This window comes from Pygoscelis adeliae, unplaced genomic scaffold (genome assembly GCF_000699105.1).
Source record: "Pygoscelis adeliae isolate BGI_AS28 unplaced genomic scaffold, ASM69910v1 Scaffold62, whole genome shotgun sequence".
Classification (NCBI taxonomy): Eukaryota; Metazoa; Chordata; class Aves; order Sphenisciformes; family Spheniscidae; genus Pygoscelis; species Pygoscelis adeliae.
The window spans coordinates 1928801-1956415 of record NW_008824401.1 but is presented as its reverse complement, the minus strand read 5'-3'; the positions used below and the strand labels follow the sequence as shown (position 1 = coordinate 1956415).

The 27615-nt window shown below is 38.8% G+C and overlaps 1 protein-coding gene across 2 annotated transcripts in view; it reads right to left on the bottom strand.

The window, feature by feature from the left end:
* Window positions 1-216: 216 nt before the first annotated feature.
* Window positions 217-27615, bottom strand: part of CDH5 (cadherin 5, type 2 (vascular endothelium)) — a 29157-nt gene continuing 1758 nt past the window's right edge. Inside the window, exons 1-13 of one of the 2 annotated variants that reach the window (XM_009320254.1) lie at window positions 18132-18171; window positions 17430-17493; window positions 11780-11981; window positions 9152-9440; window positions 8946-9062; window positions 8012-8176; window positions 7402-7589; window positions 5371-5624; window positions 4648-4790; window positions 3701-3825; window positions 2540-2648; window positions 2001-2246; window positions 217-1175 (exon numbers count right to left, since the gene is read on the bottom strand). In XM_009320254.1, the coding sequence (XP_009318529.1) occupies window positions 682-1175; window positions 2001-2246; window positions 2540-2648; window positions 3701-3825; window positions 4648-4790; window positions 5371-5624; window positions 7402-7589; window positions 8012-8176; window positions 8946-9062; window positions 9152-9440; window positions 11780-11968 (2319 nt within the window). In that variant the 5' untranslated portion in view covers window positions 11969-11981; window positions 17430-17493; window positions 18132-18171 and the 3' untranslated portion in view covers window positions 217-681. Of the gene's footprint in view, window positions 1176-2000; window positions 2247-2539; window positions 2649-3700; window positions 3826-4647; window positions 4791-5370; window positions 5625-7401; window positions 7590-8011; window positions 8177-8945; window positions 9063-9151; window positions 9441-11779; window positions 11982-17429; window positions 17494-18131; window positions 18172-27615 lie in introns of those variants that run through there. The other variant, XM_009320253.1, reaches the window with a different exon arrangement.

Below are 27615 nucleotides of genomic sequence, written 5' to 3'. Positions count from 1 at the left end.
ACCCTCCTGCCGATGGGAAGTAGTGAATGAATTCCTTGTTTTGCTTTGCTTGCGTGTGTGGCTTTTGCTTTACCTATTAAACTGTCTTTATCTCAACCCATGAGTTTTCTCACTTTTACCCTTCCGATTCTCTCCCCCATCCCACTGTGGGGGGAGTGAGCGAGCGGCTGCGTGGTGCTTAGTTGCCGGCTGAGGTTAAACCACGACAGCGTGGAATATCAATAAAGATGTTACAAGAGGGCCAGGCAAACCAGCCGGCTGGAGATACAGGAGGTTATTCAAAACATTCCTTCCCAATGCCACCGAACCCCTCTGTTCCAGTGGATGGTGACCTTGAATGCAGGTTGATGAAAACAGTACAGGAGGAGAGGAATGAGCGAGAAACTGAGGACAAAACCACTTTTTAAGGAGAAGTGTCTATCTGGATAGGGAGAGGAGTTGTGTCCTAAAAGACTCGAGCAGGTCCTCGAGCAGCAATTTTGGGGAAAGAACTGAATGTTAGCAAGGATAGCAGTGCTAGGGGAAGTCAATGTATGTGATCTGTGTGTTTCTTTTTAACTCTACTGCTGTTTGAAATCCTGGTATGGCTTGGGTGAAGAGCTGTGAGTTCTTCTTTGGCCATTGGCAGGCTCTTGATGTCTATCTGTAGTGGGAGGGAGAAAATTCATGGCTAGTTTGAACTTAATACACAAAATCTTCACTTGGTTCTGATCCATACAGCTCAGCTAGCATTTTAAACCTGGGTCCCCAGTCATTTAGAAAGTCATAATCAATATCTGAGTCTGAGGAGCCTGATTCCAAAGAACTGAGAGATTCTGCAGTGGACTCGGCACCTTCGTAGCCATAAATGTGAAGTGTGTCATATGGCAGCAAATCCCTGTCATTGTCGGCTTCATCCTTCTTAACCTCAATCATCATTTCCATTTCTCCAGCACCAGAAGTTATATTTCCAGGAGGCTTTTGGACTTGTGCATATGGAGAGGGAACTGCTTCCAGCTTTATACCATTCTTGCGGACAGAGTTGAGTACAGATACGTCATAGCTGGTGGTATCCATTTCACCACCACCTTCTTCATCATAAGTGACAAGCTGCTCATGAATCTCTGCCACATTCCTCCCAAGACCGCTCAAATCCTTCTTGTGTCTCTTTCTTAGAAGAATTAGCAAAGTGATTACTGCAAAGAAAGCTTAGATGAGCACGTGTAAATAAGAGAAGTAAGGAAGTAAAACAAATTGCATTTAGGATATGTAACACAGTCTGAAGTGTTTTTTTTCCAGAGTGAATTTTTTTAAACACATATTTATTAAAAAAAAAAGTTTAAAATACTGTTTAACTGTAGGATTTGTATGTTCTCAAAGCAGTTCAGTCTGTACAGGAATTGTACAACTGACTCTTGAGCTGGAATCACAAGTACAAATGCATAGTGTCACAGGTTCATTGAATCAATTACTGCCTTGAACTGGTAAATCTTTTAATGCTAGGCATCAAATGCTACTTACATGGTAATTGCAAACGAGGCCTCTTCTCAAGCAAGAAAAAATGCTGCCCCTTCTCTGATAGATTCCAAATACAGCAAATAGGTACTGGTCTGCTGATTTGTTACAGATCTATTTATGTATGTATGTTCACTGTACTGTTTAAAGTGTTTACAGACCAGTTCAGCCTTTGGAAACAGGAATCCTATTGTTATTGCCCCAGCACAAAATTCCTGTTTTATAGCTGCATGTGAGTCTGGTAACAGTAAATCAAGTATATTATGCATACGTGCAGTGACCTTTCCAGTGACTCAGCCTTTCCAATAGAATGAACAGCTTTGTAGCTGAAACTATGCTAATAGGCCACAGAAAAAGCAGGTGAGAAGAATCAAATAGTTACAGTATTTCTGCCTTTGTGACCATTGTATAGCCACAAAGCTTTTGTAGGTCTCAGTTAAGAAAAAACAAAAGAAAACAATCCCCACATTTTAAGTCAGAGAACATTACAAAAGTCAAATACTCACCAATGATTGTGAAGATACAGATAAAAATTGCCACCAGTGCTTGTATACTAACTCCAACTTGTTCAGCTCTTTCCTCACAAAAAGTGAAGTTGCCTTTTTCATTACACTTGCAGACACTAATGACAAGTGTATTTGTGCTGCTGAGCTCAGGATCACCGTTGTCTGAGATGATGACGGGCAGGTAGTGGATTTTGGCAAGTTCACGATTAAACTGTCCATATTTGACAGTGATATTAGCTGTGTTATCTGGAAGAAGTAATGACATCTAATTAAGTGATAATCTCTACCATATTTTCCTCATAGATTATCAATCAGTTGGTACTTCTTCCCCTTAGACGAGGGAAGAGCCAGCCTTTAGGGAACCCAGTGAAACTTGGGTGGCAACAAACACCATTTTTTTTCAGTAAGCTAAGCCTTTAAAAATAAATTGTTACTTAGCTCAGCTAGACCAATCATAGGTCATTGCTAGAGCTTTTCTCCCCTCTGTCCTAGTGTCTCACTTTGGCTAGCTGAGAAAATGCGTTGCAGGGATACGCTACCGTAGTTCTCAACCAAGGAGAAGTTGCTATCTTCTGTGGCCAGGGAGTATTTGAAGAAACCTCTAGGTGATATTTCATCCTTGTCAGTAGCTGAAATCCTGATGATTACCTACAAAGATGGAAGAGATCATAATTTTCAGTGTACGTTGCCTCCAGCGATAAAACCGCTTACAGTATTTAAGTTAGAGCTGGGCTGTGTATACTGTATAACCCTTCAGTAAAGGACAGGACAAAAATATCTTCTGATGCTCCTCCTCAAGTTCTTTCAAGGCAAGTAATTTCCTTGTAGGTCTTAAAAAAGAGCAGTCTTGCCCCTTCATTCACAGGTGGGAAACAAAAGAGGAAATCTTGTGTAATTAAAGCATAAAAAAAGTCTTATGCTCAAAGACATATGGCTCATTTATATACCTAAGATGGCTGTCTTCTGAAGTGGTCAACTTACTTAGAAGTATGACTCTCATTCATTGAATGTCATTGAGACTGCCACTCCTGAATTACATGCTTGTTTTTGAAAACCTCAACCTGGGGTAGATTAGATGTACAAAATGTAAAAAAATGTGTATGATTATGTCCCAAAAGTATTTTAAAAATTAAAGGTGAAATAATAATCTTGTGTGTTCTAACAGATTCCATCAGAATCTGTGACAAAGTCTCTTAATTAAACAAACATTACAGGCTAAATACTTGTGTCTGAGGCCAAACATCTGAAACCACAAATACTAATACTATTGTGCATGCAGATACTTGCACTCTGATGAATACTACAATAATGTTATATGCAGCAGTGTTTCTCTTAGTATTGTGAAATGGTTTCATTCTCAGTATCAAGTATGAACATTTGTGTGATAAAACTGAATTGCTAATTTTTGCTCTTCAAGGCTTGACTGTACTTCACTGTTCAATTGCTAATGCACATACATACTTAAAAGCTTGGAGGGAGAGGAACTGTGCAGCCCATGTGCGTAAGTAGATAAAAGTCAATATTCCAACAGTGTATAGTCCTGAAGAGAGATTTCTGACCACTGACATTTTGGAAATCAGTGAAATGATCAGGTGCTTGGGTATGAAAACTGAGACTAACTTTTATTAAAAGACATCTTTTGCTTGAGCTTGCAAGTAGATAATTCAGGTTTAAGGGAAAAACTCTTCCTCCTGTCTCACCTTTCCTGGTGCAGCATTTTCACACACTCTGGGTTCCTCAGGATAAACAAGTTCTGGAGCATTATCATTTTCATCAGTAACTATTACATGAACTTGGGCATGTGATTCTCTGTCAGAAAGACGGCCTGAAATGACAACAACAGTACAGGTCTCTGAGATGTCTGGAATCTCAGTGCTATCTAGCCCCCCCTTTCCACTGTTTGTGTCCACCTCTGTACCTCCTGCATGCCAAAAATGGAGAGTTTCCATCATTAATTTAAACTTTTCCTTTGACGGATTCAGATATTTTCCTAAAAACTCTCCTATTGGGCTAAATCATCAAGGATCTATGAGGAAGAAACTGACAATTGTTTGTCGCTTCTTGATTCTTCACACTGTGTGGCTATGGGATCCAGCATCGTTCTCTGGCACTAAGGCAAAAGGCACAGAACAGGCCATGTCTAGATTATTAAATATCTTTCACCCTCCAGAAAAGGCCGGCCTCCCCAAAACCAACTTGGGACTGGCCCCCCAGGCCTGCCCTGCTTCCTGAACCCGAGCGAAGCTATGCAGGGATGCCTGTGCAGCGATGCTCCCTGGGCAGCACTGTGGGAGGGGGGTTTTGTAACTGTGTAAGTGGGTGAAGCTGGCTGGGATGTTTCTGCTCTAACCACAGGCTTATCCCTGTTTTCCAAGCTGTTTCCTCTCCTCATGCCCTTTTTATTCCTTGTAACAAACTGAATGCATTTTCATAATAGCTAGGGGCCAAATCTTAAAACTGTATTTTACCTATTTGTAGGTACTCATTTGATGTGGAAGATTATTGTGCAAACTCTGCAAGCATCCCTTTCATTTGTAGCTTAGTGGAAACAGGCTGTCAGGTTGCGGCTTTCCTTTTTGGTAAGCTACAGTCCTGCTGTAAAGTTGTACACTGATTTCTTTCAAATAGGGAAGTGGATAGCACTTACCATCTTCAAGGATTTCCTGAGCCGCTACAGTGATGTTGTATGAGGAACTGAATTCTCTGTCCAGGGGCTTGGGAAGCTGAATAATTCCAGTATCGGATACCCTAATATAGTCTCCATTAGGACTAGCTCTTCGTCGAATAAATCTGTTTTTTTTTTTCAAAAGAGATATGTCAATGCAAGGGTGATAATACTGTGTTTCACTTCAGTTCTTCATAGTGGAAGGTCAGAGAGTTCTTGTGTGACAAATTACGTTAATATCTTGACCAGGTGGTCTCAGAATATTTCCCTAAAATTATGCAAGCTGTGAGAGTGAAATACATCCGTTGGAAAAGTTTCCAGATTATTGTCTTTTGCTGTTTCAGAAGTCTCTTTTATTTTCAAAGCACATGCTTGAGAGAGTTATTACAATAAAAAATGTAACAATAAATTTTAACCATGTAAAGATATGCAGGATTATGCATTTTCCTGTATACGTGCAAATGTTTTATCAGTAAGTTTATGTGGTAATTACATGGGTAAATGTAATTTATGTTCAATTTGTTGGTTACCATATATATATCTCCATGGCTGCAGTGCCGGAAAAATAAAATTGGATTTTTTTTTTTTTTTTGGCATGCAGATTCTGAAAAATAGGGCCAAAGTCTCAGTTCTTTGTCAAATTCTTGGAATTGTTAAAGAATTCTCCACTTTAAAATAGAATTACTAAAGCTGGTGTCATGTTACCTGATTTTCCGTTTAGCTGCGTCAGGGTCGTGTGCCCAAACTGAACCGAGTGTTCTTATTTCTGGATCATTTTCCCTTACTTTAAATTCATATGGTAGTTTAGTGAAGATGGGAGGCTCATCAACATCAGTGACTTCAATGGTGACTGTTGAAATGCTCCTAGAGCCACCGGATTTAAAATAACGAAGATCGACTGTGGGATCTGTTGCTTCAATGTCAAACCTGTATTCTGCTACTTTTTCGAAGTCCAGGGGCTAGAAAAAAGACAAACACAGATATTCTTCCTTTGGAGGTGTCTAAGTAAACTTTGCATTAGCTATCTATGCAAATTTAAGCTCTGTGCTCTAATTCATGTTTGGAAATATTACGGAATTGCATCTTAGCTAGACTCTTGGGAGAGCATTTCCAAACTGAACTTCTCTTTCTTAGAGTGGCTTGAGCAACTTACAGTTTTGAACAGATTCATCCAGTATTCTAAGTTCAGCAAGTATTTCTTGGTGTAAATAATTTTCTTTTTATAATTCTGTAGCTACCAAAACTTGTTTAGCTCCTTTTTCTCAAAGGTTGGGGACCAGATTCTCCTCTTCTTGACTAGGCTTTCTGTTCTGAAGTCATTCAAGGCAGACTGCGTAGCTGCACTGACTGATAGCTGGGGCATCTAGTGATAAACGACATCCACTTCCTTGTTTTTCCCATTGACTGAGGTTATAAAAGGCATCACACAATGGAGGGAAGGCCAGGAGCTAGGGCAGTAAGAAATGCCCAAGCCATCGCTCATTTCAAAGTTTGGGTCCCTTTGCACTATCGCCCGAGATTATAAAAGCACCGTGAAACACACAGTAGTTAATTGTGGTGACTCTTTGTTTTTCTCTTTGAGTAGACATTGCAAATGGAAGCGATAGTGCTTATCTAGCAGTTGAAATTTTCTCTCACATGACTGCATACTTAAAATTATGACATGTGCATGGCCAAAAGCATGTTACAAAACAGTGGGGTGAACTTTGCCCACTGTGTGTTAAAAGATGAGCTGATTCCAAATCACCCAGTGTGTGTATGTGTGGGGTCTCTTACTGCTCCTCCTCTGGGCAAAAGTTGCAAGCAATGCATTCCTCAGGTCCTGGAAAGACCAGGGGAAGGGCTGCATTTGGTGAAGGAAAGCTGCTTACACCTAGTGTGACCACAGCTGAAGACTTTGCTGCTGGTCTTGGAATACTTAGTACTTTTTTTCCTTAAAGCTTTCTCTTCTTCTTAACAACATTTCTAGTCTTAACAGTGACAGAGAGACATTTGGAAATGAAAAACACATTCCTGTCAATCTGAGGATTACCAGAGGTGATTCATAGTCCTCCTTCCTCTTTTTTTTTACTGTAAGTCAATGAAATCAATGAACTCTTGGCTTGGCAGTGCTCTGCATAATGCAGGAATGTCCCTTGGTACAAATCAAGTAGGTCTGAGAATTAAAAAACAAAGAGCAAACCATAATAAAGGCTCTGGAGAGTCTGGGCCCTCTTAAAGAGTTATAAGGAATTAGTGGGGAAGCTCTGAAAACACCCTGAGGAAAGTAAGGGAGCTGTGGCTCAGATTGGAGCAAGTGCCAAACTGTAAAGAGCACTTTTAGAAGAGTGGTCAGGTGGACTTGTTCACATTTTCTACTTTGGTTTCACTTGGACTGCAGAAGGGAAATATTCTTTGACTGGGTCAGTTGGTTTAACTCTTAAAATCACTGACTCTTTAAAGCATCCAAGTGTCTGAAGTTTGAGAGGAGCCTGAAGTGCGTAACGTGAATGTCTGACATAGTCCCTATTGCACTCTGCAGTAATTCTAGATTTTCCCACGCCTGGCAGTTGAAATGGACTAGTAAATCACCAGCTCTTCTCACAGAGCTTACAGAACAGGGTTTTCAGGGTGAGCGTATTTCATGCCAACTTCCACGTATTTCCATTTTTTCCTGCCGCTAGTCCCAAACTGAATCAAACGCTCTTGTTACACATGGAAAAACAAAATAATCATCTTTGCTACTGGGAAAAGTACCTTCTTTGGCCTAATGATCCCTTCATTTGTGAATGGATTTGCTACGATTTCAAAGGTGTCCCTGTAATCTCCTCTGACAAAACTGTATTTCGTATTTCTATGTTGTGGTTCGTCAACATCTTCTACTTTGACTCTGCCAACTTCTCCTCCTACTGAAATGTTTTCAGGAACTTTAAAGTGAAATGATGCTGTTAAAAAAAAAAAAACAAAACAACAAAAAAGACATAAAGAGTGTGTACATGGAAGTCAGAACTTAGTTAAAAATTGTTCTTAGTTTATAGAAGTACAGAAAAATATTTCACTGAGAATTCAATATTATATATTTCTACAGACAGCACTTTGATGTATTTTTTATAAAAGTATAATTAATTCTCAAAATTGTCAAGATCTTGTGCAAAATGATGAAATTAATACTGATTTTTATTTTCTCTCTAGCTGTGTGTCACCCAGGAAAGGTAGCTAGGGCTGAAATACAGAAGACCTTCTGAATATGTAAGATTCTTTTGTCCACATTTAAGAAAAGTTGAATTGTGATGAACTCTGACATAAATTCGCTATAGTAGTGTCAACCCTTGGTTTCCAAATGATACAGCGCTTGCATTATACTTACGGTGTTTGAATACTGGGAAGTTGTCATTGATGTCGGTTAAAGTGATAATGACTGTAGCTGTGCTTGAATCCCCAGAAGACCCTGGTGCATCTTTTGCTTTAACAATAATTTCATATGTTGATTGATTCTCTCTGTCTAAATCAGCCCTTGTTGTAGAAATCACACCTTTGAAAAGATAACATTGAATATGATTAGATTTTGCAACATGTCCAACATCTCTTAATTTTGACAGCAAATTTTTGTCTTATGCCATACATTCAGCTTTAAGTAGCATTTTTACAGTGGTATTTTTCTAAGGCTAGAAATGTTAGAAGTATTTCTACATGGTGGAATATTTGGGAGATATTGTACAATACATTCCTTTAAACTGATCTTTGCTGCTTAGAAGCAGTCTAATGATGTCTAAACTTGGTCACTACAGCATCTAGAGAGTTTGTCTGAGCACCTCTTTATCTGAGTTATTTGCTCCAGAGGACTAGTACAGTTACAAGAGATACTGACATTATTTTTAAAACTGTGTGAAATTTAAACAAGAAAGTTTAGGAAAGCAAAGGGTTGAGTTATTGGTTATTGAATGCTGCTTCAGAATTTATCTATTCCCTTTTCCTGTTTGGTCAAAGGAATGGTATCTATGCTAAACTGAAAACATGAACTTATATTAGCTCCTAGTCAGTCTCTTCATCAGTGGGGAAAAAATGACCTTTTATCTTCTCATTTAGTTCATGGCACCTGGTATCCCGACTTTATTAATTCATACCCAGATGCAGACAGTGGCATTGTGTGAGTGTGAATGAAAAATCTTTCTAAATTATGGTTAAAATTATATTTTTGAATTATTATCCCCCTTGTCCAGAATGAAAGAGGCTTAAAACTACATTTTCTTCAAAGTGTAAGATAAGGACAAAGTGTAAGGACATTTGCATATCTGACCTACCAGAGTCATCAACTGTGAAGTATTCGTCTCCTTTAATGACTTGGTAGGTAACTGTGGCATGACCTGTAACTGTTGGGTCATCAGCATCTACAGCTGTCACTTTGGTGACAGAGGTTCCTAGAAAAGGATTTTCAAACAGCATATTTAGTATAAATTCTGCTTTTTAACCAGAGGCATGAAGGGAAATGAGTGATGGAAGAACGTACCTACTGGTGACATTTCTGGGACAGATCCATTGAATACTTTTTGTACAAACACAGGGACATTGTCATTAATATCGTAGACCTTGATAATGAATTTAGATGGGGGTTCCAGTGACTGGTTGTTCCTTCTGTCAATAATGAGAGCTGTCAGCTCATACTCTGCTTTCTTTTCTCTGTCTAGCCTCTCAAATGCATATACATCACCACTGGTTTCTTCCACTTTAAAAATGGTGTTGGCATATTCACCTTCAATAATATACTTAGCGTTGTTGTTCCTTACGCTTGATGTGATCTAGAAGGAAAGTATAATTCAAGGAGATAAGTGGGCTTTGGCATCCGGATGCAACACAGTTTCTACCAGAAGATACACACAAATCAGGACTTCTTCAGACTCAGTTTGAAACCAGAATAGCCATCAAGACTTTTGATGTCAGCTGGAGTATTACTGAACAAGCAGCACCACAGCAGCTACAGCCATGCAGGGTTATAGGATGAAACTTGTATCCAGACTGAAACTTGCTTGCTTATATATCAACAAGCATTTTTTTTAGACCACATCTCATATTTCCTAAAGATATAAATTGTTCATGCAGTTAACACATACAAATCATTAACCTCATTATGTCTGAAATAACACGCGCCACCACGTTCAGTTTGAGCTACTCTTGTTTGCAAGTAACCTTCTGAACTTAGCAGAGATTTTGCTTAGATTTCACAGAATTACAGAATCAAATCTATATTCACAGCTACTGACATTATTCAACATTAGTCTCTATTACTTAGCATTTAGCAGAATTCCTGCCATAGCTGACAGCTTTCTTGTGTTTAGTCAAATGCAATTTTGTTAATAGTCAGTCTTTTGGCTCATGCTATGATAGTAAAATTAAATTTCTACCCAATAGATTTTTAAAATTCAAGATTACATGCAATGAAAAAGGGATGGGGTAAAAGGAATGAACGTTAATCAGTTTTAAAATGTAATTTAATCCAATCCCAAATGGTTTTTCACATTATTTAATCTGCAGATAATCTGATGATTCTTCCCTTTCTATACCTTCACCCATCTAAGGACACTGATAGAAGGTTTAAACCACATTTTTCCATGCATTATATCAGCATTCTTATTTCAGCAAGCTGTTTATCAATAATTGCTGTGTTCGACCAAGAATTTCTAGTCTTTTGTTACTGATGTTATCATAAATTGCAGCTGTTTGGTATTCACAATTTGATTTATCCTGTAGTTGTCATTTACTGTTGAACATTCTTTCGTTTCTGTTTTCTATTTTGAAATGTGTCATTAAAATTTTCTTCCTTCATTCCACATACTTAAGCATGCTTCTGGCTGCTGGGGCTGCTGAAGAACAGTTTACAACTCCGGAGATGTAACATGAGAAATAACCTCACCCTTGTCTCAAAGACAGTATAGTCTGTGCCTTCTCTCTCAGTTTTTATTTACTTATTCAGTGTAAAAGGTATAGACTTCCAAGATTGCCTTTTCTAAAACTGAGGATGAACATACAAAGGAAAGCATCCAAGGTCAGGAAAGATAAAATCAAAATGTATCAGCATATTCCTGCAGCTGTCACTCAGTTCTGCCACGCTGCTGCTGTGGCCTTTTTAAAAGGGTTTATCAAGTGTTCAATCCTGCAAATGCAATGCACTGAACACAGCCATTGCAAAAGTAATCAGAAGCATTCCACTGTTGAAAGACCACAGAGCACAGTACAAAGTGAATTACTCTTATTTAGGACAGCTCCAGGAATAGAAGTGTTCTCCTCAATCTGCTACTGAATTGGTCTGAAATGAAACAGAGATACCCCATGTTAGCTGAGAGTACCCTATGGCCTCTTTTCTCTCTCACTCTGGTGCTTTCTGCCAGTGAGCAGCACTGATCCAGAAAGGTCTGTTTCACTTTGCCTAGACAGCCTTGACAGATGCTGATTGTTGTACATGGGAGGAAAATGTACAACTGCATTTATCTGAAAAGTGGCAAAGTAGTTCAATTTGAAAGACTACATTGGAAGAACTTTGTCTGGGTGATACGCAGTTAATCATAGGATTTTATGAGCGCTGCCCTGAAGAAAATGAGTTTACAAGCAGGTCAATGCTAGTTATTATTTTTAAAAATTATTTTCTTTCACTTTGTGAAACAAATTTTTTGATTGTGTAACAGTATTCCTAAACATAGCACTTTTGTTTTGTGTCCAAGCTGAGAGATGTAAACTGTATGTTTTTTAATGCATATGTTTTTATTAGCTGATCTTCTAGGTTTTTGAAAGAATCTTGAGCTGCCAGAAAAATATTGACATACATCAGCTGCCAGACTTCCTTCCTAACTGTGCACCTGCATGCAATGCCATTGTTTCTGCACTGCGGATGCTCCATACTTGCCATTCTCTAAAATTTACTTGTGGTCTTCAAAAGAATTAGAATCCCTTTGACATTATTCTTGATTTACTCTGTGTCCACATTCTTAAGATTTTAACACGTTAATATGTTGGTATTAAGTCCCATTTCTATTTCCTTTTTTTCTCTTCTGTTCTGCCTAGACTGCAAACAAGTAATACTTTTCAAGATACTCATTTGCTGTCTGCATTTCTAATTATTCATTGCTAACAGACTGCTATTTACCTTGCCAACATGGTGTGGTAATGGTGTATCAATCTCTTCTTTGATATGCATTTGGTTCCATATCCAGTCTCTCTTCAGTCGTTTATGACTGGCATTGTTTGAAGAAAAGTTTTGGTTTGTTTTCTGACTTTCTTTGTCAGCAAATGCTGGAGCCGAGAACAATGAGAAAAGTAGAATAAGGTGGTTCATCTTCTTCTGTATCCTAGAAAGTTAATATAAAATATGAAAACTATATAAATAACAACAGAATCATATTAATCAGAGAGAGCACACATAGAAGTGCAAATGGACTTTCCTTCTATAGGAAAGTTTGATTACTTTGTGTATTTCTTTTCATCTGCCTTAGCATCAAAATTTGAAATATCAAGCTTCTTCCCTCCGTGACAACTGTAAAAAATGACAAAAATATTTTAATGAAATAAAAAATGTGCAAGTTTTGAAAACTAGCATAAAAGCCAGCATCCACTTGAGCTACCGTAGTTAATCTGAAGAGAAGATTCAGTAGCAAAGATCACCCGTTGTGCATTACGGAAAGGGTAATCCGGCTGCAGAGCATAGCTCATGGGGAGAGTAGCCATGGGAAGCAACACCAAGGCTGAGCCAGATCAAAGTTCATGTTAACTCAACTTGAAATGAAATGTTCCAGCTTGACAAACCCAAATGCAATGTTTTGACTTGCCCTGACACAAAATATGCTGTAGTCAATATCTTCATATGGAAAATATTGATTTAGAATAAATCTGTTTTTTTGGTGGAAAAAATGTTTCATGTCAAATTTTCAATCAATTCCAAGTACAATGTAGCAAATTGTCTTGCTCAGAGAGCTCATTTATTGATTCAATTCCTTGTCTTTTGAAACATCTGAAGACACATATGAAGTTCCTTCATCCCCTATACTCAGGTTTTACCATCTACAAAACGATAATTTGTGAAATTATTCTCAGGTGAAACCATATTTTTGCATCATATGTTAATATTAGCAAACTCTAGGCCTGACTTTCATATCAGATTGAGAAGTTATTTTAATGTAGCAAAGCTGATTCATTTTCTTACTAAATTTCCCCTTCCCAATATAAAGGACTGTCAGGGAACTTTAACACTCAAGTAATCAGACTTTAAATTACACATAAATGACTTTCCATTAGCTTTTAGGAGCTGTCAGCATGCACATCAAAAATAAAACCATTAATTGTGATAGAGAAGTTGACATCACACAGGTTGCTAGATGTGAGATTAAATTAATATTTTCGGCAGGAAGGTGCTGAGACGTTTCCAAAATTACTCTTTGGTAACTAGGCAATCAATGTTATCCTGTGGTGCAGCATCATTGTCAGTAAAAAGATTTTATTTACCATGAAATTTTGCTTTCCTGTACTTTTCTCTCTTCTACATTGTTGTACATAAGCTGAGGAACATTATTCTTTGTGATTGTGTAGGAAATGGCCATTATTGGTGGCTTTGAAGTTGCTTTTTAATAGCTGAGCTGTGTTTTATATAGTTTTATGGATCCATGAAAAACTTTTTAATTTAGCTAGTTTTTTGTATTCTATGCACTTACTTTGGCTCTGAATATTTTTAGAATTTTAGAAAAATGAGTAAGATTTAGTTGTTTTGCTTTGTTTTATTTGTGTACATGAACATTCTACAACTGGAAACTGGAAGGCATTGATATGATTCTGTTGTGGTCGCATGAGTCTGTCTTTTATTCATAAAATTACAAAACATGATAAGCAAAGGAAACCAGTTGGTTAACGTCAACTAGTACAGGCTGTAGTTTTGGAAAAAACAGACTGTAGTGTTTAAAAAGTAATTTTCTCTTGTTGCTCTGGTACAGTGGAGATCTCCTGTACTGCTGTAGTGAAGAGATTAGTTGGGAAAACTGAGGACAATACTGCCCGCTCCAGTTGCCATTCATTTCACTGGAAGTGATGCATTTACAAACAACCTTCCAGAAAGCATTTTTAAATTAAATAGTCAAATCTCCGCTAAAGCATACTGGTCTCAGTATGAATCTACTTTGTAAAGAGAAATTTTTTGTCTTCCAAATAATATTTTCCTAGTATTTGCCTCTCTGTTTATTAGTGCTCAATTCGGAGCCTGCCCTCTGTCAAACTCCTCGGGGTACTTCTCTCGCTGTTGCTGAGAGTGATTACTAGTACCAGCAACTCCAGGACCTTTGGTATCCTCATACAGGGGTGCTGCTTATCGGAAACTGAAGGCTCAAATTCATAACTAGTGTATGCTTATCTGCATAGGAGCTCTGAGACTGTGGTCATAATCCTGATTATTCCTGAGGATCCATGCAGCATATGCAGACTCTCCTTTGAAGTAGGTGGCCTGTACATGTTTCACAGTTCAGGCCTTCTTTGAAAGCTTGGCTATTAATATGGAAAGCACTAGACTGAATCTTTTTAAATATATGCACATTTCAGCTGAAGCTTAAGCTACCCCTTCCACTCAGCAGATCCATCTTTGTGTTCTTAGATTTTTAAGGTGGCTTCACTTCCTTTAACTCCTCATTAATGGATTCCGTGTTAATACTTGTCCAGCCTCCTTGGTAACTTAACGGTTCCTTTGTGAGCAATTTGGTGGAGTTTGGTCTGCCCTCTGGTATGCACTGTAGGTCAAACACAGACTGAGATAGAAGAGCCTCTTGCAAAAAATGACTTCTGCTTTGTCTTTGGCATCTTTCAAAATTTCTCATTTTGGTAGAAGTACCACTGCACACTCGAGCACTTTGCGTGCTGTCTTTTCTAGGGACATTTGATGTGCATTGCTCCATAGGACAGTCTGACTCTGAGAACACTTCCTCTATGATACCATGCAAGTTTTCCATTCAGCAGCTGGAAGTCTGTTGCTGTTGAATCCGTAGCTGAATTCATCGCAATATTTAAGATTTGGCTTTGGCAGCACATACAAACACTTCAGAAGCAGGACCCTGCCGAGCAGTAGCTGCATAAGGGCACTGTCCTGGTGTGAAGGCCACGTTCCATGGATGTTAGCTCTTGACAAGCTATACTAAATGCTCTCTCTTTTTCTGGCCACGATAGTTTTCCTTTCCAGCAGATCTCATTTGAAATGCCAGAGGTAGTAACAGAAGAGAGATATTCCCGTGCCTGAGCAGGGGAGTGCGTTCCCATGGAGTCAGAAGCAAGAAAGTTTCTGTGGGATGGCAGGTGGATGACATGTAGGGATTGGCTTTTTGTTTCTTCTCATGTCTGCTGTGGCAGCCAGGACTGAAAAAAGGAAATAAGATGCACCCTTACTTATGACCCTCGTGGCCACATGCTTCTGGAGAAGGGGACAGCACAGCATGCTCTGCAACTGATCTGTCCCATGCATGGCTCTCCCTGGCATGCTACCATGAGGTCCCATCCCTGGTCTACGTTAATGCACAGTTTCCAGTTACCCCTCTGTCTCTAACTGATTAGACCAATAATTCAAACTTTCTTCAATTTAAGCAGGGACCATAAATATTCCTTAAAGTTAGCAGGTGAATGGTTTATTCAAATAGCTGTTTCTTGCTTTGCTCTTAAATTTTCTTTCAGCAAATGATGGGTTTTTCCACCAAGATTATTCATTTTGTGTGTTGAATTATTTTAGCAAATAACTCTTGGTCTGCAGGGTACTATAGATGGTTAACTGAGAAATTCTGGTATTCAAACTGATTTATGTGACACATGACTACATGTGTAGTTTCTTCTCGCCGATTGGGAGTAATTATTAAAAAAAGTCAGGTGGAGATACAGACAATACTGTACTAATTAAAAGTTTGCATTTTACACGTTGTTTTGGTAAGTAATCAATTGTAAGGTTGATGAGCAGCTAATATGAATAAGGTCTCCATGTAATGAAAACACATTTGATGAAATATTCTTATGAACATTTGTGGGTTTTTTTTCTGGTATTTGCCTATTATCTGGTTTACTTCTCTCTCTAAAAATGTATATTAATGCTTATACAAGGTTAGTTTAGTTAGCAAAGAAATTTGTTCTATGCTTGCATGTTAAATAGAAGGTTTCTGTATAATACCAGGTTTCTGTATGGACACTTTGGCAAATGAGGAGACAGTTGTAGCTGAAATGATGTATTTTTCTGGTTGATCGGACTAAAATCTTATGCTAATCTTTGACAATTTTTGTTTTTTAGCATCTAAAAAACAGAAATAGTGCTAGAAATAGTGATAAGGAACATCCTAAGAGAGAAATTTGCCTGAAGTGGCTATCATACACCAGAAAAGAAATACATTTTAAAGGCTTGTGTCTGTATTGTTCAGATAATTTGCATACCTGATTGTCAGAAAAACTGGAAAAGAAATTATTGTTGATGATTGAGCTGGAAACTTAATTATTATTTTTGCTTACAGTATCTTGGTTGGAATCTGAACAATGCAAATGAAAATGAAAAATCCCATGCAAAAATGAGAGTTTCATCAAAGCAGAAAATATTAACAAAATTACTAATAAATCAACACTATAGGACATAATCTAACACTATAGGACATAATCTATTCCATTCCACAGTACTGGAGATTTTGCTGTTTCTGGTTGTTCATCAAACCTCAGCTGTCATGCCTGCGGCCATGTAAATGTAGGGAATGCTAAATATCTGAAATACTGTATTCAATCAATTGGGAGAAATATGGAGTTTGAAGGAGGGCATTTGCTCAGCTTAACCTGCCCTTGCTGTGGGTGTGGGTGCGGGCTGTGGCCCTGCAGTGTCCCTGGGAGTGGGGTGCTGGGATGGGTGCGTGCCTGCAGGGATGTGCTGGCTGGGCTAAAAGAGAAAGAAAACTAAGAAAACATTCTTCACAAAAGTTTTTTCAGAAAAGTCGGCTTTGGATAGCTTTAGTTTAGTTTAATAAGTATTTTCTGACTATCTTTGCCCTTCCTGTCTGCTGCACCCTCCCCAGTATTCCTAAGTAGCTCTGTGCAAAAAATTCTGTTGAATTTGCAGTGGATTAAACCCTACAATACAGAGTAGACAGCACTTAAAAATTTTTTTTCAGCTACAAAAAATTTACTTTGATACAGCATCTAAACACCTCCAGAATTACTATGCTTAATGAAGCCATGATAGATAAAGAGAGCAGAATCTGACCCAGTGTCAACTAACAAAATGACTCTGAACCACCCTGCCATACAGAATCCATTTTTAACATTAATTTCTCATGTATATGATGTTTAAGACCAAAGGTAAATGTGTGAATGCAGTGAGCATTAAGAAATAGAAAGATAACATACCAATTGCAGGAGGGGGATAAATTATCTTTTTCTTTGCAATGCCTGTAGTTTTGGTAAGCAGGCAAAACATTATTAAAAGAAAATAGTCCTAGCAATACTTAACGCAGCCTCTCAGGGACCTTAAATGGCTGTGGAAACATGAATTGATAAAGCCTCCTCATTTCTCTGTGAAAAGAACTGCAGCTAGATAAAAAGCGATATCTCTTTCAAAAGGTACATTTGAAGCACAGAGGACTTAAATTTGTGTTTGCCATCTTCTGACAGTGGACCAGGGTCAGGACTAACAACAGTCTCAGATTTTGTTCCCCAGTTTCTTCATCTCATAATTAGACAACATTGCTCTAACCAGCTTCTAACAAACCGAGAGAAACACGGCAGCAAAGTAATGACATAGGTATAATTGTTACCTTCACTCCAGTTTCTGCTTGGCATCTAAGTTGCAAAACTGTGATCCTCCTTTGCTCCCTTGAGCTTACAATGTGAGAAGAGTTGAGGGCACATAGTAAGTACAGTGAGAACGGGAACTAGGGTAGGTCTTCCAACTTTAGTAACATCACTTAAAAAAACTAAGTAAATTGTGCAACATTTGACTTAGAGCAATCATTTTTTTGTTGCATTTTCATATATAATTTGTTTCGGGTGGTTACTCAGTGTTTCTCTTACTTCTTATTAAAGCTGTCTTGTCACATGTCCTCCACAGTGCACAATGATTCTTTTAAAATAGGCCTTTCCTGAGAGCACTGTGCTGCTTTTTCGTTTCCAGATAATTGAGCTGATTTAAATGGGCCTAGGGCCTGACTACTTGGTATTATATTTTTGATAGTCCTTATGTTGATTTTATGCATCTGAGAAGTGGTTTCCACTGATGACTAAACAGTCTGGAGTGCAAATGTCCACCTGAAAACTGATTATAAAATGACTTTTTATATGCATGATAGTACCTTTGAGTAAATAGCCACTTTGATGACTAAACAATCTGGAGTGCAAATGCTTGCCTGAAAACTGATTATAAAATGACATTTTATACTTGTGATAGTGTCTTTGAATGAATAGCCACTTCAGCAATATCTTAACTAAAGTTGCTACTTTAAAAAAAAACCACACGTCACTCAGTATTGTGAGAACACTCTTGCTTGCATTTGGTGCTGTTCAGTTCTTGGTATTGATGCTGCAGCACTGTATATCGATATAGCTGAGGAGATAATTCAGCACTTCTGATTTTGGCTCTGGTTTTGGCCTCTCATATTTTTTCCTGGGAAAAAGAGAACAATTCTAATCTGAAAGTTCTTTGTGATTTCAGCTCCCAAGTTTCTGGTAGGTCTGGGGAAAGTGTATTAATGATTTTTTCCCCTGTCTGTTCAACTCACCAGAAAAGTCTCTCCTGGATGATACAAAATACAACTTCATCTCATGGGTGGATGGAGTCCTCAACCAGGACAGATGCCTCTTTCAGAAATGAAGAAATTTGGTTATAAAAGATCTATAAATACTTACTATGTGTACATTAAAGATTCATTGCCTGGTGGAAAGCAGGCAGCCAAATTGGTCTCCCAGTCTTTCTGTTATCTCAGATACAGAACTGGCTAAAAATGGGGGAGGCAAGCACTGGTTTGGCTTTTTTTTTTAAAGAAACAAAGCCACCCTCCAAGCTAGTGGGTGAGAGCTTGTGCACTGAAGATGAGTGAGCAGCAATAATGAAATCTACCTGAATGTTCTCCCAGAGCTTCCTGACACCCCTGTTTGCATTTTAGCAAGTGACTTGCTGACTCCAGGACTAAAGTGCTGCAGTAAATGCTGAGAGAAGGGCATATGAAAAGGCTGAGTGTGAAGTGAAAATAAGAAATGTATGGTCTAAAAAGACATTTGCTGTAAACAGAATGATTTTAGAGAAACGAGTGAGGAAGAAAGTTGTAAGAGGTCACAAAGGTCTCCTTTGTTCCTTGCCAAGAAGCTTTTATGGAAAAGGGATGTATAGATTTGCAGTTTGTTTGCTAGAAGTCACCTCATCACAGATCTGAAAGAGAAGCAGGATGAGTCAGGTGCAGGATCTGATCTTGCATCAGTAAATTCTCCTGACTTTACTGTAGTTTGTTTTACATCAGTGATGTGCCTGATAATATTTTAGCTGGGTAGGTGAAGAAAAATAAAAATGTTGGCATGAGTGGCGAAAGACTAGCCTATAGAAGGCTTTGCTTATTTTAATCTATGAACAGTGTAGTACTACAGATGCAGTCAGCCATCATAGTAGGCCAGAAATATTGTGCTTAGTGCTCTTGTCCATCTTGGGTCTGAATTGCTCTGGATCTGACCCATTATATAAAGGCGTGATCTCCAGGACAAACAGGGAAATAATTTTGTTGGTAGTGCAACTTCAGCTCAAACACTGTTCCTTACAGCACTAACCTTCAAAGGTATCCTGATAACTGTATCAGTAGACTCATAACATTTACTGCCTGTTAGCCGGGCGTGCAAGACATAATCACAATCTCACTTTGGCTCACAAAAATCCTTTGCTAAAAATGCTGATTTAGTTAAGAGAATTCAGAGGCAGGTCTGTTGGACAGTCAATCACCAAGGCCCAAAATCTCAAAGGTAGGAGGACATTTAACTTCTGTTGATTTCTCTCAATTTCTAGTTAACCATATCTTAATGTGTATTTTCCAAAAACTTACAAAAACATGTTTGCAGTTTGGAGAGTGCTGTCTACGTTCCTACATGACTCCTATCTGGTAAAGAATGGATTAGTTATAAAACTATTGAATGTGTGTTGCTGGTGTAGGTTCAGATTCAGTTTCCTGTTCACAAATACACATTTGTTTGGCTTAGATCTTGATTTACCTGTACGTTACACCCGTACAGCTCGGAATCAGCTCTGAATTTGGCTTCTGTTAGAATTCAAGAAAACCCCAAACAACATCTTTTTCTGGGAAAATTTGGAAGAGATGGGCTGATAGATTGTGACTAGTTGTTCTGTGTTCTTTAGGGACTGGTAGCCTTTTGTGGATAGTGTTAGTTTAAGTACGTCTGGGGATCTGAAACATTTCTGTTTGTGGAAATGAATCCCATACATGATCTAATAAAACATGTGACTGTATTTCTATGTACCTGTATAGTATGTACGAAAGTATGCAACTTCCACATACATCAGAGGGAAGCTAGTTTTTTTTTTTTATGCAGCACATCAGAAATCTTACATAGTGAAGTTATCCAACCAAGAGGGACTGCTTCTGTCTTTCATGTGCACAAGCTATGATTCCTATTCTAATCTTTGATTAAATCATTTTTCTATCCATCTCTAGTAACCTGTTTTTTATCTGAGTTTCTTACTTGCAAATCTGATAATTGAGAAGCAAATTAAATACATTTTAGTTACTGGGCTGGTCTCTTCATGGACTTTAAGGAAGCATTATTTCTGGATTAGATAAATTAATAATTCTTGAATCAGTTCTGTTGTTGAAATGACAGTGCACTGTTTAAGTGAGGGTTGTTTGCTGTGGTGAGGATGACATATGTGATGAAAGTAAAACAATACTTTGAAATCATTAAAATGGGTGGTGAGAGCACTGACTTTCTCCTCTTCTCATCAGATCAGTTATGCAGTCTAATTGTTGTTTTAATGGATGACTGTTTTCCTTTCATATGAGCATCCTGGTATGTCTAGCAAGTAATCCACCAGTCTTAGTAAAACTGCTGGCCTTCTCCCTCACCCAGGAGAGAAATACGTATGAAGGTCTATCAGAGCCACACTGAATCATGAGGTGAGTTTTAAGAATCTTCCTCATTTCACACTCTCAGCATGCAGATCATGTATCATGCCAGGTGCAGAATCAATGTCTTTACTCATTTATCATATAGTCATATAATGCTTTACTACAGAAACTCCCTGAAGTGACCCCAAAATGAATTAGAGTGCTTTAAAGAAGAAGCAAGTGGTATCATCCAGTCTTTCCATGCATAAAGCCTTTTACTTCACATACACATATATTAGTACAAAATATAACAAGGGATAAAATGTGCTTAAGCACAGTGCCCAGTATAAACCCAGCTGCTAAAATATTTTGAAGCTCATTTGTGATTAAATTATTAAGCCAGTTTGTGACACTGTTTCATAACAAATAAATACATTATCATAAACAGAAGATTTTGTCAACATTAGTTGTTGGCAGCATGGACAGCATTGAGTTTAAGGTCATAAGCTACTCTCCTATAGCTCTTTGTAGCGTCTGAGCTTTGGGAGCACATATATGAGGGCTGAATGACTCCTAACGAGCAGGAGTATTCTGGTGTTTAGTGAGTATGCTCAAACCCACAAGCAGAGTTTGGGTGTTGGTACAGAATATTATCACCTCATCATCATTGTGTCATAAAGATTCTGTGCTTTGTTGATTTAGAGCGTTCCATTTTTTAAAATCAGGGAGCTCATAGTACCTATGACTAGTATGATTTATTTGCTTTGCAGATGTTGCAGGGGTGAAACTAATAATTAAATGACAGAGAATTTGTTCATGGCCACACATCTTTTGACGACAGTTGCCAAATGCTGTTGCAATCTGAGCTATTTTGGGGGGTTAACTTTGCATTAAATACAGCCCTTCTGTTCTGAAGTGAGTTAATAAGATGGGTGGGATGAACCTTGCATGCATAGTTTGGAACTGCGAACATTTTCCCCTCTGAATTCTTTGTCCAAAATATAAAGCAAAGAGGAAAATATCTCCCATCCAGATTAATTATTGATAAGGAGAGATGCTGAAAATAGTGATGAAGTGCCAGTATTACAGACAGGCAAAGAGCTTGTTCTCTTCCTTGTATCCAAAAAGTAGTTTCAGGGATGATCTTGCAGTCAGGTGTACTCACTCCTGCAAAGGATTTAATTGACTTTGAAGAATGATTGAGGCTCTGTCAGTCTCAGTGGCCTATTTACGCAGCTGTAGATCCAGCTTCTTTCTTGCTTGCTTTGAGCCAATTTCCTTTTGCTTAGCGCAAACTGTGGTGGCTCTGGTAGGAGAGACAGAGGTGCAGGTGTCTCAGCACTGAGCCTCCCTCATCCTCAGCACCTCCCACGCTCAGACGATGTTATTTGATTTTTGGGGAGCAGGGGTTTGGGTGAGAAGGGAACAAGGGAATCCTCCAAAAATTATTTGGCTCATCCCAGTGCAGAAGTGGAACAGTTTGGATATATTGGAGGTGTTTGTGATCACTAAAAAGATTTCTCAAGCATGTCTAACCAGAAGCTTTGTTTCCTACAATAAATTGTGTGCACATTTCAGAATTGATCTGTTTTGATACTGCCCCCTGGTTAGCTCTGCTGTACACAGAGATTAGCCAAAGCTGTCACTGAACATTTAAGAGTTTGGCCAAGTTGAAACAAAATAAGGTACACTATGAAATCCATGTATTATAGAGATTTTTCCACTTCCCCTTTGTTTCCAGATAAAGCCTTAATATCAGTGAGGCTTCCTAGCACAGAGCGCCAACTGAGTAGCTTTGTTTAAGGAAAAGTCCCCATCCTTTGAGGAACTGCATGCAATAAATATCTTTTTTTTTTTTTTTAAAGTACAATGTAGCTGTGTTTACAGTAGATAAGATTTTTTTGACATTTTCCTTCAACAAAAGCTCAAGAGCAAAAGTATCTGTCTTGAACACAAGCATCATGCACAGGTCACAGTAATTGATATTTATTGCACTAACGGTAATCTGAAGCAGAGAAACCATGTTTAGCTGGCTGTGTGTTCTGATTCCTTTGTCCAGGTTATTCTGCTGGGTAACTGAATGCATTAGTATTTCCTCTGAAAATTATTTTTGTGGCAGATAAAGAAAGCATGTACATATACATAAATCTCTTGTTTTCTGGCTGGGCAAGAGGCTAAAAAACCAGGGTGTGCCTGGATATATTTTGTTTGGTAATTAGTATTCAGTATTTTTCTCCCTTTTAAAAATGTCTAATTCAAATGTCAGTTCATTCTTCTCTATTTCCTGCCCTTCTTCAACTAGACTTCCAGACCAGGCTTAATTGACTTTAAGACCTTTTCTGCCCACCCCTATAGTTACAGTCTTTTCCTGGAACATTTCCATTGTTATAATCTCCATGTGTTTTGAGATGATACAAATGATATTATTACTGCTCTTACGAATTTACAATGAGCCTTTCAATATTTTTACTTACAGCTTAGCTCTTGTCAGGCAAATCTCATCTTCAAATCAAAATAAAACTAGGGAAGCAAATTTCCAGCTTACAGTGCTGATAAAGGGAAGCTGGAGGGCCTGAAAATTCAGGTCTCAGGCATAACGAAACTTAAAAAGATGAGGAAAGCTGTTGTAAGTTTTGTGACTTTTTTTAGAGCTAGACTTTTTTTGTGTATGGATTTGTTTCCACGTGGGAGTGATTGTGATTTAACACAGTGTTGTGTTGTGTTTTGCTCCATTATCTATGCACTGGCTTAAGCAGGTCATTAGTCTGATTAATTTTACAACCTCAGTCCAGAGGCAATGAGAGAACCCGCACGCAAGGAGAGCTTGCTTCATGCAACAGATTGCAACCACAGTAGGTGCTGGTTCAACATGTAAGACGTGACTGCAGGACTGACCCTGTTTCAAGGCAGGCCATGCTTTTGTTTACATGCGGTAAGAAGTCTTTGTGAAAGTGAGAGCTGGGGGGCTTTCAGCTGGCTGACCCGGGGACATTTCTGCTCACAGGTCTTCTCAAGCCAGCGCCCAGGATCTAGGCTGGTGGCTGCTGCTGCTGCCCTGCTGGGGCTCAGTGTGGTAAGCACCAAGGAGCAGCCTGCATCCCCCGGGAGCTGACGGCTTTAAAGTAACCTGACAGTTTGGGAAGTTTTTATTCACAGCAGTGCTGCACTTGTGGGTTTGCTGGCTGAATCCGAAACACAGCTGGAGATATTTCTTAAGCTGAGGTGGGAATTTTTTTTTTCTCCTTAGTGGTTGAGTGGAATGTTTATTTCTCCCACAGCTCGTATTTGAATCACGGCCACTGAAAACCCCTTTCTTGTGTGAATGAAACCTTTCTCTTCATTTAAAGAAGCTGAAGATCAATCCATACAAGGCAGGTAATACAGCTCACCATTTCACAGCAGGAAAATGATGCAATATATTCCAAAGAGAAATGTGCCCCTTTCTTCCTGTTTGAAACTTAAGTCATCTCCAAGTGCAATTACTGGAGGATTCAGTATCTATTCTAATCCTAAACTTTTACCAAGGCTGCTGCTGGCAAATCTAGTGTACAAAGCAAATGTGTTTGTTAAATGGTGCTACATATGATGGAGCTCTGCAATAGCTTTGTCAATGTCAAGTTCACATTGCCCTCGCTTCTTGATTTCTGTGCTGGTTACATGTTTTAGGTGGAGTGCATTGGTAATCTGGATGATACGAAAATGTGCATAGTGTAGCAATATTTGTTTATGTTTTCATGACAGCCTAAACCCCTAAATTAACAGTACTGAGGAAATAGACAATAGATACTATTTCATTGTAGGTTTGGATTCATAGATTAGGTGGTGAAAAGTCTGATACCTTATTAGTAGTATTGATTGGTTGGCCTTACCCTAACATGAGTAAACTGGTTCTCTTGCAGAAAGATCATATATATCTGAAAGATGACAATAAAAGCCAGTAAGATAATGCAAATCTCCTCTGAATTCAGGTCTAGGACTGGAGGTAGGGGGAGGGAGTATCCCACAATAAGAATGGAGAAGCTAACCTAGAACTCTGTGCCAGTGGAGATTCTGCCGATGAAGCTGAACCTATCACAGGAATAATTCCCATCAATAGCAGGATTTCCTATCATTTGCATGAGAGCAGCATTAGGCCCTTAGTCTCCTCAAGCAGTATGTTCTAAGGTAGACTTTGCACTGCTAGAGGATTTCCAGAACACAAATTCATAGCAGATAGCATCATAAAAGGAAGGGGAAAAGGAAGACTGATCCTACCAAAGCATTGCTTAGAAATGTGGACAAAGGCAAGAGAAGGAATTCAACTGTATCCTCCAGACGTACTGTGGAAGTGGAATTTCCCTTTACGCTGTCATACACAATAAGGATAAGGGCCTGTGTGTGCTGCAGATAACCCACCTTGCGCCCTGTGAACTTTGCCAGGTGTCAGGAGGACTATTCCAGATGTTGCTGGTGGGCCTGGGGAGAGAGGAGGTTGCAGAGAAATGGATGGCTTCACTGGGGGCAAAGCCAGATAGGCTATTGCTAATTGGTGGAGACTGATGGTAGGCTTTTTAAAAGAATGTGTAATAGAAACAGGGAGTTCTTTCTCCTAAAGTTTTGGCAGAGGATGGTAGTGAAATCCCACAGGAACAGGAGGGTTTTGATGACAACTAGACTGGGACAATAAAACTGACCTATTTGGATTTTGAGAAATGAAGAATTTAAAACATTTCTGCTTTTGGTCTACCTCTAACTATGGTGGTGCTCTGTAATAACTTGCATTTCAGACGGCAATGTTAGAGCAGAAGAATACTCTTTCCTCTCCACTGGTCTTTTGGAAAGGTCCCCACACAATTTCTGCAGTGCGTCCCAGGTAACCATGCTTGCCTTTTCTCTAAAATACCAGTCATTTTTCACTATAAGTTCCGGACCCTTTAATGGATGATACTTGATAACACTTTCACATGCAGCTCCTAATCTTTTGTAAGACAGTTTTGCTGTCTATCTCACACAAAAATACTTGTCTGGAGAAAAGTCTGCCAGAGTGTCCACCCAGCTGCTTGACTCTTTCTGGTTTAGTGATTGAAAATCTTTACTTGGATATACTCAGAGTACCAAAACTGAAGTGTAGGCAGTGTTAACACCTGCAATGGATGGCTAAGTTTCCCCTCTGCCCTTCCCCTGTCTTTTCCCAGCCCTGGAAAACTGTTGAACTGTTTCAGTTCCTGTGAATGTTTGTGAGCTTTAACTAGTACCTAGGAGGGCTGGGCCCCAAATCTTCTCACTGCCTGCCCAACAGGCAGCGTATAGCAGCATACGTACAAAATAGACCCATGGCACAAATAACATCCATCTCAGAAGTATGTTACAGAGAGAACTTAGAATATTCAGCAAAATCTTACATTCAAAATATAGCTAGTTCCACACTTATTGACGCATTTGAAATTCAGATCAAGAGTGAAGCTCAGGTTCTCATTGAATGAGAGGGCTAATTTGTATTCTTGCACTGAAGAACTGTAAACAGGTTCTTCACAATTTTTTATTTTTCTATTTCAAGATCAGACTCATTGCAGAATTTAGGAGGGAGGTGGCACATGCATTGGTGAGTGATGTGCATTCATTTTGCACATCATTATTCCCAGCGTTAGTCCTGTTGGTGGGAGTCCTGGGTTTGCAGTGGGCTTTGTACTTGGGCAGAGGACAGGCCCTGGAGCAGGATGCCTGCAAGTTTCTTGGCAGCAGAAATGATGGCTCCTGATCATGACTGTGGCACCAGAGTCTTGTCTGCTTTCTGTGTTTGCAGTGGAAATATACCTGCATAGGCCCTTCGAATGGAGTAGGGTGCTGAACTGAAGTCCACAGATGGATCAAGCAAACTCTCATCATGGATCAAACTAGTATCCAGCTCTGGATTTGCTAAAGTCTGTTCTGTAGTCCAAATTCTGATAAGCTCTTCAAAGGCATGTGTGGGGAATTGTTTTACCTTAGTGATTGTGAGCTGGGCATCTCTCCGTCCTAGCAAATCTCCGGTTTACACAAATAATCACTGTCTGCTGTGTTCTAGGGTAGAAGGGAAACCGGTCATGTCAGGGCTAAACTTTGAGGGATTTTTGATTTGTAAACCCACGAGGATAACAAAGGGAAAGCCACTTGATTTTAAAAAAATACACCAAAATATTTTCATGGCCAACAAATTTCTCACAAAGGCAGAGAACCTCTTATTTTCTTCTTGGCACTGGCATTTGAAACTCTGAATTAAACTTCTAGAACCTGAGCAAAAAAAAATTATTATGCATGCATGACAAAAATAACCATGATGATTCCTTACAGAAAGCTCAGCTGCTAGACATAATCAGTTACCTCTATTCTGTGAACCTCTGCTTTTTTAGAAAATAGAAAGTATTAGCTGGCCTGATTTAAGCCTGTAGTTCTGTAGACATTTACCCTGACAAAAAAAAAAGATTTTTTAAAAAGTTTTTCTATTTTTCATTTGAAATACTAATTGAAGTAATTGATTTACAGATGTACAGTGAAGTCCTTTGTTCCATAAGTGCTATAGAGGACCTTCTGAACCATCCCCAGTGTTTTTTACCTATATCCTGTTTTCAGTTCTGTTTCACTCAACAGAGGCAGGATGCAAAGCAAACATGGCAACAAACCTGGTAACTGTTTGGGTGGAACTTTCTCTGCCTAAGCTGCCTCTTTAGCACTGAGCCCTGCATCTAGTGCTCTGCAAGCTGCAGATTGCTGAGTGACATGTAGCTATTTCATGGCATAATTTCAGGGTTAGCATCTGTTTTAAAATGTTTAAGAACTAGTTTTATGATTTTATGTTAAAGAGCAAACCTTTGGGAAATACTTCTTGTTGCAATGCAGTGCAGCTGTAGAACTCCGAAAAACAAAGGCCCTTTTTGTGGACAAAGCA